Here is a 14,701-nt window from a genome sequence, read left to right on the forward strand (position 1 = left end):
ATGAGTATGGAAATTGGTAACAATGGGGTTTAGTCTGAGTTGGAGTATTATCCAGTTAAGGAGTATAAAGAAGATTTCAAGATACAGGTCTGTGTGCGTATGTGCGTATTGAGTTAGTATATATATACAGTTCATATCAGTGCCCAAGAACACAAGACTTTCAGAAAATTCTTTTTGGAGTGTTTCCATTTGAAGCAGAAAAATGGATGTGGCAGAATATCACAAAATGCCTCAGAATCCTGTACCTTTTTTATTTAAAATAAATGTATTATTGTTAAAGTCCATTATTGTTGTTCTCTAGCTCTATTGTACTGGTCGCTCGTTTTCTTGTGGTATTGCAATCAATGACCATGCATTTTTCTAGACTGTATTTCTATAACCTTGATGTCACCTCAGTCAACAAGGACTGCCTTGAAATTCGAAAGTTTTGAAAATCCTTGAAATTTGTAATGTATGTGTATTTGCAGTAATATTTTCAGAAACAATTTCAAAGGTGGATATTTTGTTTAGAAGTGAATAGGGTCAAATCAATAGTCTAATCAAATAAAATAAAAGGTCAATTCCTACGAGTGGGACAGTCTTAAAAATAACGACAGAAGTCATTACAGTCAATGTCGTTATTCGCATACTGTGACTTATCCTTGGACCAAGGGGAATTGTATCATGCTCGCACTGATATTTACTATCCCAGCATTTCATAAGGCAACGAGCGCATTTCTGCACAAATTTCAGCAGAAGCGTTGCGTTCACTTAATGTAACGTGATGCGAAGTAATTACAAGGGCTTTCGCGTTAAAAAAAACTAAAAATTATTGACATGCATTGCGTGAACAGATTACATTATAAACATAAGCTCATATTACTATCATAATATTCTTCCATATATATTATGCATATTTATCAATAATACACCGTTTGTTTTGGAGGAAAAAAGTGTGATATGTTTTCTCTGCCATAATGGCCGTATTTGATGTCCCTGAATCGGCGACAGGGGGCGGCAAACCTGTTGCTAAGAGACAGTCTGTGGGAGGCTGGATGATGGAGGAAAAGGGATGCTGTGGATGTTTTCCCCCTATAATGATGTTTCGAACAAATAAAATATTTCGCTTTTAAAGCGTCTGGCCATTTCAACAAGAGAGACCCCCCGCTATGCTGTGTATAAAAATTGCCTTCATTTAGGAGGCACTTTAGTATATATATTTATGTATTTTTTTATTTAAATTGATTTGGAGCTGGCAGCGCCGCGGGAGCAGGCCGCTTCGCCAAGCCGCTCCAAGCCGTATATAGAGTAAGTTTTCCGGGTGGGGGTCAACCTTGGTTCCGCTGAGTCAAACTGCGGCAACGCCAGCATCACGGCGAGTACCGAGGAGGCCGGGGAAGGGGACCGCGTAGAGGCTAAAGTAAGAACTTTTACGCTACCTTTTTTAAGTTATCGATACCCAAGTCGTGCAGCTAAACGAGCCCTGCAAGGTGGCTAACTATTGCGTTGAAGGGTATTGGGGGAGGGAAACTGGTAAGGAGCTAGCTAGCAGATTTATTAATACTAGCATATTGCTGCTAGTTATGCTACCGTCACGCCATCCGCTTCTTCGCGGGGTTACTTTCGTTTAACGAGCCCGCAATTTATCTGCGTTTGGTCCGGTAGCCTGCGGCGCAGTTAGCCGGAGACGTGTCACGACCGAAAGCCCCGACCAGGCTAGCTGCACCTGGTGTCCGCTCGTTAGCTGACATGTTAGCCGACGCTCACCCGGGGCTAGCTAGCAGGCTTAGCCGGGCAGCTAACTATCCGCTAGCGAAGGACGGACAGCCCTAACGGCGCTAACTAGCTCGCTAACGGGCAAACCAGCTGCTGAATTCCGCGCAAGTGCCTCGCTCGGTTATCAAATTGGTGTGCAAGGCAGCGTGCACTGATAACAGCAAAATGTCATTAAATGTCGGCTTAATGATGTCAGTAAAATAAATAAATAAATTAATTAAAAACTCAGAAAAATACGAAACGTGAAAAGGCAAACATTTTACCTCAGCTATTAAATATCTACCTAATCGATGACGTAATTTAACATGCTTGTACTTAGCTAGTTAGCTGCCTGGATTCTTTCATCTAAAGACAAATTAGGTGTCGTATCTTTTAAGTACCCGTTATCATTTTTTGCACTGTGCATGGGATGCCTTAGTGGCTGTCAGATTTGTTGATTACAGACGGGGGCTGCACAAATATTGGATTATGTTAGAAGCGGCTAAGCCCCCGTACGTTATGTTTTGTATGACAGCGCAAGAAAAATGTATCCTCCAAGCGACGAGTAGGTGTGGGATGTTGCATGTAGCTAGCTTTAGTTCTGTAAGGCGAGGCTGTTAGCTAACCCGCGAAGGTTATTGATAACGCCAAATTGTTATTATTTTAACAAATTGTATATCCCTATGAATGCAATATGAATGTAGAAGAACAGACCCCAGGAATACATTCATTACATGATTGCTTTGAGAATATCAATTAATATAAATGTGCAGATTTTAAAATACATATATGTTATTTTTGGAGGAAATATGACATTTATCAGTAGCCTGAGTTAGCTGGACTTTTATATGAAGTGTGGTTGTTAAGTTTCGCTTCTGGTGGGTTTGTTTTGTTATATTCAGAGTAGGAGTTACATGTAGGGATGCTACAGGTTATGCCACTGTCACACCAGGTGCTTCAGAAGGCCAAAGGGGAAAATATACTCCTATAGCAGCATGCATCCTGTTACAGATATGGGCCTGTGCTTCACTTGTTGCTATGAGACAGGCTGTGCAAGCCTGCACAGGTCTGTCCATCTGCTGAGGGCATCGTAGCATGGTAGCCGTGCTGGGCTTCCGTCAGTGAGGTGGAGGAGGAGGGGTGGAGGCGGCGGCGGCCTTCACTCCAATCTGCTGTATTCTTCTGTGCTTTTCACAATCGGAGGAAATTCCAGCCTGCAGTTTCGAGTGAAGAGGAAGGCTTCCTGTGAAGGCTTTTGTGAGCCCACGTCTTGTTTTATGCTTGCAGTGTGAGCTCGAGTGGAAGGTTCTGTGTGTCAGAAACTGTAACACTGTGGTCTTTTCTGCAGCTGGTGTATATCTGCTACCTCTTTTTTTTTTGCTGTTGTATCAGGTAGCTGTGCTGTCACCAAAATCTCAAATGTGGGTTGGCGCCTTCAAGGGATGTTCAGTATCCAGGGAGAATTACATATAGAGGAATATATATGAAGTAGAATGCCAGTTTAAAATGTTACATTTATATAGCTTTGTTATGTTATGGTTATAAATTGCATAATACTAGGACACTGTGTATTGTGTTTTGAAACTGTCCATGCATTTCGTTTAATATGTATCACATGGTGTTTCGCTAAATACATATTTGAACCATAGTTCTAGTTACCTAATTATAAATGACACATATACTGTAGGAGTTAATCTTTGTTTTGCCTTTTCAATGAAATTCTGCCTGTGCTATGGCATATTGTCAGTGATCATTGTCTTTATTATCTGTGTATGTTATGGGTTTGGTGTGTATTTAAAAATATACTAAGATACATAACAGAGATCAAGCAGGTGATCACGGCCAACAGCAGTGAATTGCTAAATTCTTGGGAGCCCAAGGAAGCCAGAAAAACAAAAAGTGTAATTATTTGCTTACTTTGATGTCCAAAGAGTATGTTTACATCAATTAAATACTCATTTATAGGAGTAGTATGTTACCTAAAACTGCTGGGTGATGCTATCATTCTGATGTGTTTGTTATCTTTTAGGAATATTTTGTCTTCGTCTTATCCAGAGCACCAGAAGAAGGGATTTTTAAGTTGTGCTTTGCACATACGGCTGCTCGAGCTTAAATCGGCCATCAAGTATGTCTCCCAGGTTGTGGTGGAGGTGAGCTCACGCTGGAGGTGTCCGGTGGGAAGCACAATGGTATGACATCTTGGTCCATGGTGGAGAAGCCGAATATGGAGAAACGGTCCTCCGGGGCAGAAGCATGCCCACCAAAGGAGGCCCTGGATGGCAGCGGGGATTCGGAGGAGGGTTCCAGCTCCGAAAGCGAGGCGGACCAGGTGAGAGGCAGCAGCCAGAAGAAGGAGACCTTAATGTCTACCAAACCCCACCGGCAGCTCTGCCGCTCGCCATGCTTAGATCGGCCCAGTTTTTCCCAGAGCAGCATCTTGCAGGACCTTTGCAGCGATGACTCCAGGCTCAACACCAGCAAGCCCAGCACTGACAAGGGCTACCAGGCCAAGATGGACTTTGCCCTGAAGCTCGGCTACTCTGGAGAACAGGTGGAAGCAGTGCTGAGCAAATTGGGGGCCAGCGCCCTGATTAATGACATCCTAGCAGAGTTGGTGAGACTTGGCAACAAGGGTGACATGGAGACTCAGGCCAGCAGCTGCACAAGCACCTGCAGCAGCAGCAGCAGCAACGCTGGGGCGCTGACACCTCGCAGCACCTGCCCAAAGGAGATCACCAGCCCTGAAGTATCATTAGAAGATGACTCCGTGGACAATGTAGACAACCTTCGGCCCATTGTCATAGATGGCTCGAATGTGGCGATGAGGTAAGCGTCCCAGAAACTGAAAGGATCTCCGGCTTGTAAATGCCAGTGGACCAGCACTGTTCTGAACCTTCACGATCAAGGCCTGTTTGTCACCAGTAAACATTTTATTTATTTGTTTGCTTGTATGTTTGTTTATTTATTTCCTTACTTGTAGCCATGGAAACAAAGAGGTGTTCTCTTGCCGTGGCATCCAGTTGGCAGTGGATTGGTTTTTGGAGAAAGGGCACAGTGACATCACAGTGTTTGTTCCAGCTTGGAGAAAAGAGCAGTCCAGACCTGATGCCCCTATAACTGGTATGTGTGGTACATATTACCTTTTATATGATGGGACCATTTGGATCCATTGTGAATAGTGGCATGACATCACTTTTTATGCTTAGCTTGTAGAGCGTGGCTTATTCACAGACCCAGCTGAAACTCCAGAATTTTAGAGAGTAAGAGGAATAAAATGTGTGGACCATGTTTGCCAGATTTCTAACATGACTTGCCTTCTCATGTAATGCTGTGTTGTGCTATGATTCCATTGCAAGATCAAGAAATCTTGAGAAAACTTGAGAAGGAGAAGATCCTAGTGTTCACACCATCAAGGAGGGTCCAGGGAAGGAGGGTGGTCTGCTATGATGATCGGTTCATAGTCAAGCTGGCATATGACTCAGACGGCATCATCGTTTCCAATGACAACTACCGGGACCTTCAGAACGAGAAACCGGAGTGGAAGAAATTCATAGAAGAACGTCTCCTCATGTATTCTTTCGTAAATGACAAGTAGGTCAATAATATTTGCACATGTCATCCCAAGGATGCAGTTGTCCAACCAAAAGCACTAATTTAGCTTGAAACTTTTGAGTTTATGCAATCCGGCTGCCCAGCATCTGTAATTCAAACGCTGAAGCTTTTTTTAGATTCATTTTAATATCAAATTTAATTGCTCTAGCCTGAACCTTGTCTGACATGTAGAATTATTTATATGAGTGTTAAAATTCTGTCTTGTAGGTTCATGCCACCAGATGACCCTTTGGGGAGGCACGGTCCCAGTCTGGAGAACTTTCTTAGGAAACGGCCTGTCATCCCAGAGCACAAAAAGCAACCGTGCCCATATGGTGAGTTAGTTACACTGGAAATAGACCATCTGCAGCATTGCAAAATCACAATAATATCCACATTTCACGGTTATTATTGTATTTACTAACACCTCATAACTACTTCTAAGCTGGTTGTCGTATTGATCGGTTTTACAGGAAAGAAATGTACTTACGGGCACAAATGCAAGTACTACCACCCCGAACGGGCGAACCAGCCGCAGAGATCGGTGGCGGATGAGCTCCGTGCGTTCGCCAAGTTGACGGCGGTGAAAACGATGAGCGAAGGCGCCCTGGTGAAGTGCGGGGCCGGTCCCGGGGCCTCAAAAGCCGAGAGCGGCTCGGAAGCCAAGCGCGTGGCCCCGAAGCGGCAGTCGGACCCCAGCATCCGTTCTGTGGCTTGCGAGCTGGAGGAGAGGCTCTCCGTCGCCCGGAAGTCCGAGGCCAACTCTGTGCCTTCCCTCGTCTCGGCCCTTAGCGTGCCAACCATGCAGCCCGCAAAAAGCCATGCGGCCGGCGCCTTGAACACGCGCTCGGCCAGCAGCCCCGTGCCCGGCTCCTCGCAGTTCTCCGGCAGCTCGCTGGAACACATGTCCAGCGTGCAATACCCGCCCATCCTGGTCACCAACAGCCACGGGGCCTCGGTTAGTTACAGCGAGCCCTTTCCCAAGTATGACTCGGTGGGCGATCACGGCTACTACTCCATGATGAGCGACTTCTCCAGTATGAGTTTGGGCAGCATGCACAACACCGACAGTTTCTACAGCATGGAGCACGATATGGGCATGTACCCGAAAAACCACTCCAACTGTGAGTCGTTCTCCTCCTACGGCGAGCCATACATGGGCTCGGTCGATGGTGGCATGGAGGAGAGCGTGAAGGGCCACCCGTCCTCGTCCCAGAACCGACTGCAACCCTTCGCTCATGGATACAGCCACGAGGCCTTGACCAGGGTGCAGAGCTATGGGCAAGAGGAACCTAAGCAGCCGCCCCGGAAGCAGTCCCACCTGGTCCCTCACGCGCAGCATGCTGTGGTAGGTGCCCGCTCCAGCTGCCCTGGGGACTACCCCGTACCTCAGAACCTCCACCCCTCGTCATCCTCTCAGGCCGGGCGCTCCCTGGGCATGACCCGCATGGACAGCATCTCCGACTCTCGCTTGTACGAGAGCAACCCCATGAGACTTAGGAGGCCACCTCTGTGCCGGGAGCAGCACGCCAGCTGGGACCCCTTACCCTGCGGGTCTGAATCCTGTGCATACCAGCCGTACCCACTGAGCAATAGCCTGATGCAGCCGTGCTGTGAACGGGTGATGGTGCGTAGCATGCCCGATAGGATGGAGCAGATCTGGCGTTCCCCTTGGGAGGGGCTGCCGACCGAGCACCCGGAGAGGCAGGTCATCCCCGACCATCAGTACCAGACTTACCGCAACCTCTGCAACATCTTCCCTGCCTACATCGTTCACTCTGTCATGGAGAAAAATCCCCACCTAACTGACCCGCAGGAGCTCGCTGCTGTTATAGTTAGCCATCTGAGGTCAGAACGCTAGCCCCTTCAGTTATGGGAAGGGTTGGGGGGCTATAATATATATATATATATATATATATATATATATATATATATATATATATATATATATATATATATATATATATATATATATATTAGTGGACAGTACCACTGTTTTAAAACACATAATGCACAAAGTACAATATATGTTGTATAGATGTGTGTCGACACAAGCACTTCTGTAAATATTTTTTGATTAACCAGTATTTCTTTGTGAGATGAATAAAGACAAAGTTCCGATTGGATCCTAAGGAAGTGCATACCTCAGTGCATGGAATTTCAACTTATATGGCCTTATATTTAAATGACCTCACTGCAGTTATTGTTGACAGCTGTTCATTTTGAATTTTCCTGTTGTCCGAGAGGTCTCCTCCTCTTCATACAGTATCGAGCACTTTCTGTTTTTCGCAGCTATTTTCCCAGTAGGTTTCACCATTACTTTCCACGCCGATTTTCACAAAAGCTATGAACATGAAGCCAAACACAGGCAAGGAACACGGAATGCGTTTGCCTTTCGGCAGAAGTGATACGTAGTCACCCTGTATACAAGAAGGTTCAAGTAGCCATGGTTAATAAGTATTTTGAAGCTGCTGAATTAATGCCAAAAAGATAATCAACCGTGTCATATTAAGACACAAAAATTATGTTTTTGATGTCGGTATCGGCTGTTTTTTCTTTTCTTTTTCTTTTAAATGATGAAATAGACTATAGTATTGCTTAGGTGTATATATGACACTGTCAAGTGCAGTTACGACAGCAGTGTGTAATAAACTATTTTTATCTGTATCGTTTCAACATTTGAAAAATCGCGTGAAGGTGCGCGCTGCTTTCCTGGGTCTCCGTTTCGTGTAGCGGAAACAGGCGCATAATCCGGGAGCCTTCAAAGAACTGCACTTTGAGTGATTTATTTTCCTTACAAGTTCTTATTGAGGGGGGGGTCTGTTGCTTGTCAGCAAAATGCCTTAATAGGGCATTTCTTTTTTAAATTGCTGAAACAGGAACAATTGTCCCCTGTGGAACTTATTTAAACTTTGCCTGTTAATGGCCTGATGGAGTTTGAGTCCAGGCATGTAGTTGTCGTGTTTTTTTCCCTTTCTTCTCTTCTCCTTCATGAAATGGGTGAAACGGCCACTTACGGCCCCTGGTTTCTTCGTGAGAAGGCGTGACACCACCTAAATGTTTCTTCATGTGAAACACGCAGAACGTTTGGCTCCTGTCAGGGTTGTTTCTAGCATTTGGCTAATGGCTTGTGCGCTGCCGTTCTTTTTTTTCCGTTAAATATCTTTTCTTTCTGCTCTTGCCCTCGTTTTCAGACAACAAGTCTGTTCAGTCTCATTAAGAAAAGAGAATATAGTCAAATTATTGAAACCTACTCAGAAAGGTAAAGGATTGTATGTAAATTGCAGCCTCTACAAACAGCTTCTGTCTGATGACATTGCTTTACCTTTTTCGTGCAATACTACTGTAAAGTTGTAAATTTACAGTGTTTCTTAAAACGTGTAGCTCGGTTTTCTATCGCTGCGACTGCATGTTCTTTACATTGTGAATAGCCTATTTAAAAATATCCTGTTTTTTTTCTTCCTAGTATGTTTTATGGTCCTTAAACGCAGCAAACAGCAAAGCCTCAAATGTCTAGAAACGACCTTTGTTTGTTGATACAAATTGTATCTATTTCTTGATTGTACAAAATATTTATGAAATGTATAATGTCATCTACAGAATATCTTTATCTGAACGCGGAAGAAAAAAAAACTTGCAACAATTTTTGTGACACTGTGTGTCACTGGGAGTAGCCCAAGGGTATGTACTTTTTCTTACTGGGCACAGTAGTTTATAGACAGAAACTTTATAATCTGCTACACGTGCACAGAACTTGTGTGCACCGCTGCTGGCATTATTCTCATTGTATATTTGATTAAAAAAAAAAGAATAATAATAATACAACCTAAGCTGTAAAGTAACCGTACAAATGTGTGGTGGATGTATCCTTGCGATGTCAGTGTGGTAACCCAACGAGGGCTGTCAGGAATTGTTTTCCTACTCCGCCCCCACCCCTTCTCAGTTTCATTAAGTTCCTAAAATCAGCGTAACCTTATTTTTTCGCAAGGTGTTCTATGAATGGTTTAGATAACGGCAAAGCATTCGGGTTACCACACTATTTTAAGAGAGAAATTAATGTGAAGTTACTATTTTGTTTCCTTTTTTGAGCTGGCCGCTCCTGGGGCACATGTACTCGCCTTAAGTATTGTCAAATGAGTGAAAGCCTTTAGATTTAATTTATATACTGTAAGATGTCATAATCAGTGTTTGTGAACTGGTTAATGGAAAGCCTTTGTTGTTTGTAAAAAAACAAAAAAAAAGTCATGTTTGAGTGTATACTGTTTTGCAATATCGGTAAATTGATCTTTATTTAATTGTTCTAAAATGTAAAAAAATGTTATTTAGCTACTAAGAGCATGCCATGATGACTAATCTATTTTAACCTAAAACAGCTGTTAATCTGTTTGATGGGGACTCCTACCATAGTACTGTCATTTTTAAACTATTTTCAATGTTTTACTTCAATACACATCGTCAGTTCACCATTAACAAAGCACCATTATGTTTTCCAAATTGATCGATTGTAGTACTCTTGTAAGATGTACAGCCCCCAATTCTCAGGTAATACTAGGATTTGTAAACACATGTATGACATTCACCCACTGCACTATTGACGTTTGCTGTATTGAAAATCAATGAAAATAATTTTAGATTTGTGAATCTTGGTACAAATCTCTCACATGTCATGTGTTTCCAGGTGTCTTCTACTTTTGTTTATTATGCAGTTAAAGGTCATAAGAGTGAATTGATTATAATTTAGTCTTGTGTGATGAACTGCAGTAGTTTGTTTATTATTTGTTCAATGAAACATGTTGCTTAAATTGTTTTAACGAAAACTTTATAAACTCTTTGGGTCTGTTGACTCAAACAAAATGTAAGTCTCTATGACAACGGTTGTCTGCTTCTTTATGTAATGCCAAAATGTGATAAATGTGAGTGATTTTAGCATGCTGTGGTGGTATGCGGGAGAAGTACTGATGATCTTTTCTCGGATATCTATAGGAGTGGGTCTCAGGGTTTGAGGGACGTGTCTGATTGATTAGCGTTTTTGAAGAGAGAAAGTGTCTTTGATCATGGTAGTAGGAGATCGCCAGAGAGTTGGTGTAAGAAATTATTTACCATTGACAGCCAATGTACATATTTGTGAATGGTTTAACTAAGTAAGATCACCATAAATCGCTAACGCTAGCACCTTAATGTTAATGGGGAAAAAAAAAAAAAATCATGCAGTCGCTCTGTTATGTTATGAATCACATCTTCCGTTCCGTTTTGGCAAAATGTTAACACCAGTTCACTCTCCAAGATGAGGTACGAATCCTGGAGTTGTGTTGACTGTGGCTGAATATAATTGTGTAGAAGAAAGGATTTTGGGTATCATATTTGTAGGTGCATTATGCAACTCATGTCGATTTGCAGTCAGCCCATATCAAAGCACCGCATTTTATTGTCTGCCATCCTTCCTCGGTGTGAATGACTGTCAGGTGTAAAAGTCCACCTGGAAGTAGCCCATTCAGAGGCAAGCTACTTAAGTGTGAGCGAGCTGATTGGATGGAGTCAACAGAACCGCAGAATTCAAAGCTTGTACTCGGCAGCTACCAACTCTGCCGTTCTGAAAATAAAAAATGTTTTCCTCCAGGTCTCAGACTGATTTTTTTTTTTGTTGTTGTCGTGTTTCCTTATTTCATACACACAATGCCACTCTGACACTGCAGTTCCAGACAGATTTTTAAGAATAGAAATCCTTAGAATATAAACATTGACTCTAATTCCATAGTACAAAACAATGGCCCATAAATTTTAATCCTTTTCTAAATTACTCAAGTAATCCTCACAACACTGTAATTTACTTACAAAACAAACTTTGCCATGTTTTGTGTGAAATATTTGGGTTTCTTTGAATGCTATCCATGTTCCAGCATAAAATGTAATTACCCTTCTTAGATTGATATATGATTTCTGTCACTGTGCAAGGTGAATGGTACTTTCCTTCATTAGTAATGATAAAAACACATGTTCTTTCAGGCAAATCGAAAATGCACCATGAAATCCATTACCTATGCTGGGAGGATTTTCCTGTGTTATTTAATTCAATGAGGTCCCTCATAGAATCAATGGAAAGAAGGGTGGACCAATCAGGAACTGACTACCAAATAACCCTGGTCAGCATTGGCTTTTGAAGCCTCATCTCTACTTTCACAAAGTATTAGGTCATAAATTACATTTAGTCATTACAATTATTCTGTATGTATGCATGCCAAATGTTTGATACAAGACCTTTTAATTAAACCAAATACTTTAGTCTAAGATGATATTCGCAAATGAAAAATTTGTATCTTTCAATGGGCGATCATGATTCGAACATAAAAAGCTGAATTATACATTATAAATAAACATGCGAGATGTTCCTCTGGGGAGCCTTAACTCAGCTTCAATTTACTGACAGCATTAGCTGTTGAATAGCATTTACTCAATTGTTTTCAGCCTCTGCTAATCCAGTGAACCATGCAACACAGTTTGCTTATTTGTGGTGTGACTGCGTTTCACGCAAGGGATACGACAATTAACATCTCATTTTATTCATTATAAACCGACACACACAGATAGTATTTTATATCAGAAATTTATAAAAGATTATCCATCTCTCCATCTTGGACAGGGTCATGGGGGGGACTATGAGGCCTAATCCAAGAAGTGTAGGGTACATGGTGAGGGGGGACCTAGGGCAGAATGCCTGTCCATTGCAGGACATGCAATCACAGCATTCTGAGCATTCAGAGTTGTCAGTTAGCGTTACTGCATGTCTTTAGACTGCGGAAGGAAACCCCACATCCAGGGCAGAAAGTTCACATTCAGAAGGTTCAACTCCAGGCCACAATTTTGTTTTGGCCAACTAGTATAAAGAGTAACATTCACAGAGTACTGAACTGGTTGGTTGAAATAAAATATTAGTCTGCTTTTGTACTTTCTGAACCTGAACTTTCCACCTCTGCTCATTATACTGTAAACAAAGGAGAACAAGCAAACTCCGCACATACACAGCCAGCCAGAATTCAATCCCCTTACCCTCCAGGTGTAATGCAACAGTGTCACCCACTGAAACACCATGCCACCTATTCAAATACACTTATATATTTATTACAGTTTAGAGTTCTTTATACAATGCGTATTATACAAAAAAGACTGTAATTATCGTGAACCCTTCTGGGTTTGTCTCAGAAGAGCTCTGAACATGATGTGTTGTGGAATATGAGTATTTGTGGGGTTGGTGTGGGTTAGCTTACATGGTGAACTTTAACCCTTAAGGGACCAGCCTTTCTGCTTGAAGGGAAAAGCTTTTATTGTTCAGTGGCATTTTGCAGGAAGCATTTCATCCAGCCATGGTGAAGTCCCATTCTTGAGTTCCATTTCTGTTTCCTGTTGACGTCCAGCACTTTGTCTTAAGAGACATCGTGTTCAAGGCTACCCTGCTTTCCATGACACCATGGTAAAGTGTCAATGTTTTTATTAAAATGATTTCCTGTCTGGGGCGGCATGGTGGTGCAGTGGTTAGCACTGTTGCCTCACACCGCTGGGACCTGGGTTCGAGTCTCCGCCTGGGTCACATGTGTGTGGAGTTTGCATGTTCTCCCCATGTCGTCGTGGGGTTTCCTCTGGGTACTCTGGTTTCCCCCCATAGTCCAAAAAAATGCCGAGGCTAATTGGAGTTGCTGAAATTGCCCGTTGGAGTGCATGTGTGAGTGTGCCCTGCGATGGGCTGGCCCTCCGTCCTGGGTTGTTCCCTGTCTCATGCCCGTGGCTTCCAGGATAGGCTCCGGACCCTATGTGACCCAGTAGGATAAGCGATTTGGAAAATGGATGGGATGGGTGGATTATCTGTCAGTCTGTATGTTTACCAATACAGCTGATATTAACTAAAAAGCTTCAGAACTTAGCTGATCTAATGCAGTAAAAATTATGCCAGAGAAAGAAAAAGAATAAAATACAGAACTGTTATTATGTGAAATCCATGCATGTATTTGATTAGGTCTGCTAAGGACAATTACACAATATTTTGGGTATAAACCCACCCTGAACAAACACTCAATGGCCACAGCATTAGGTACACCTGCTTGTTAATACAAACAATCACTCAACAGCAAATTATGTGATGGTAACAGGATATACACTGTGGATCAAGACGGTGAAGAAGTTCCTTTAATATTGATGTAAGTGATTTAAACATGATGTGATTGCTGATGCCAGTAGTGGTGGTTCCCGAATCTTATATTGTCACACATTACAGTGTGTAGAGGTTATGGAGAATGATACAATGAAAAAAAACAGACAACAACAATATTAACACTTAAGGCCATGTTTTTAGTAATTTATAGACACATTCATGATGCATCATATTGCATTCATAAAGTATTATGAACATGGCTATAAATATTTTTCAAAAGGCGTAATACATTATAGGCATGCTTATTATGTATTATGCTTTATAAAGCTTTCATTTTTAATACACTATAAATACCTTTATAATGCATTATAATAGCTAGTAGAATTAAGGATGCTGTGGACTGCATTATAAAGGTTACAGTTCATTATAGATGACAGGTTCTATAATGCTATTTCAATGCATAATTATTTGCTATGAATGTGTTTATAAATTACTAAAAGCATGATCTTATGTAAAGTGTTACCAAAACAACCAGTTAGGGCCAACGGTGTTAATGAGGGAAGTCAGGGGAGAATGGGCAGACCTCTGAAAGCTGGCAGGATAGCCAGAAGGGCAGCAATAACAGCTCAGTACAGGAGTGGTGCGCAGAAAGGCATCTCCAAACGGCCATCTCAACAAAGCTTCAAAGTGGTTCTGGAGGCAGAAAGGGAGTCCTATCTGGTGACCACTGACCACTGACCACTGAGTGTGTATTTCTATGATGGATAAATAAAGGATTCCTGTCAGTTTAAGGAAATGTCATAATCTATCTATCTATCTATCTATCTATCTATCTATCTATCTATCTATCTATCTATCTATCTATCTATCTATCTATTTCCCTCTCTCTCTCTCTCTCTCTATATATATATATATATATATATATATATATATATATATATAAAGTTTATTTAGCTTTTTTCAATTATTTGTGGCACCACAATGGCACTGTGGCAGTCCCTCCTACTGGACTTCTGTAAACATGGCCATTGTTTCATTGTTGTTCTTCACTTGTGTTATCTGGGTGGCGAGTCTCTCAGATAAGACAGGGCCCTTTTCCTGTTCCTACCAGTGATTTATTGGGTTTTTCCAAGGAAGTCTCTGTTAAGATTAACCACAAGCCCTACTGGTCCATGTTCTACGCAAAAAAGAATGACAGAAAAAAAATATAAATCTCTCTGATCTGTGGCAAAAAAA

The 14,701-nt window shown here is 42.0% G+C and overlaps 1 protein-coding gene across 4 annotated transcripts; it reads left to right on the forward strand.

The window, feature by feature from the left end:
- Nucleotides 1–1,028: 1,028 nt before the first annotated feature.
- Nucleotides 1,029–7,227, forward strand: LOC125751193 (probable ribonuclease ZC3H12B). 4 transcript variants are annotated; one of them, XM_049029815.1, is made up of 6 exons: nt 1,029–1,399; nt 3,764–4,560; nt 4,715–4,854; nt 5,091–5,325; nt 5,554–5,660; nt 5,799–7,227. In XM_049029815.1, the coding sequence occupies exons 2-6, from the start codon at nt 3,926–3,928 to the stop codon at nt 7,184–7,186; spliced, it is 2,505 nt and encodes an 834-aa protein (XP_048885772.1). In that variant the 5' UTR covers nt 1,029–1,399; nt 3,764–3,925; the 3' UTR covers nt 7,187–7,227. The 4 variants fall into 4 exon arrangements, with proteins under 4 accessions (XP_048885772.1, XP_048885774.1, XP_048885773.1 ...); XM_049029817.1 differs by lacking the exon at nt 1,029–1,399 and adding an exon at nt 1,519–2,115; XM_049029816.1 differs by lacking the exon at nt 1,029–1,399 and adding an exon at nt 3,136–3,635.
- Nucleotides 7,228–14,701: the final 7,474 nt, after the last annotated feature.

Source organism: Brienomyrus brachyistius, chromosome 10 (assembly GCF_023856365.1).
Source record: "Brienomyrus brachyistius isolate T26 chromosome 10, BBRACH_0.4, whole genome shotgun sequence".
Classification (NCBI taxonomy): Eukaryota; Metazoa; Chordata; class Actinopteri; order Osteoglossiformes; family Mormyridae; genus Brienomyrus; species Brienomyrus brachyistius.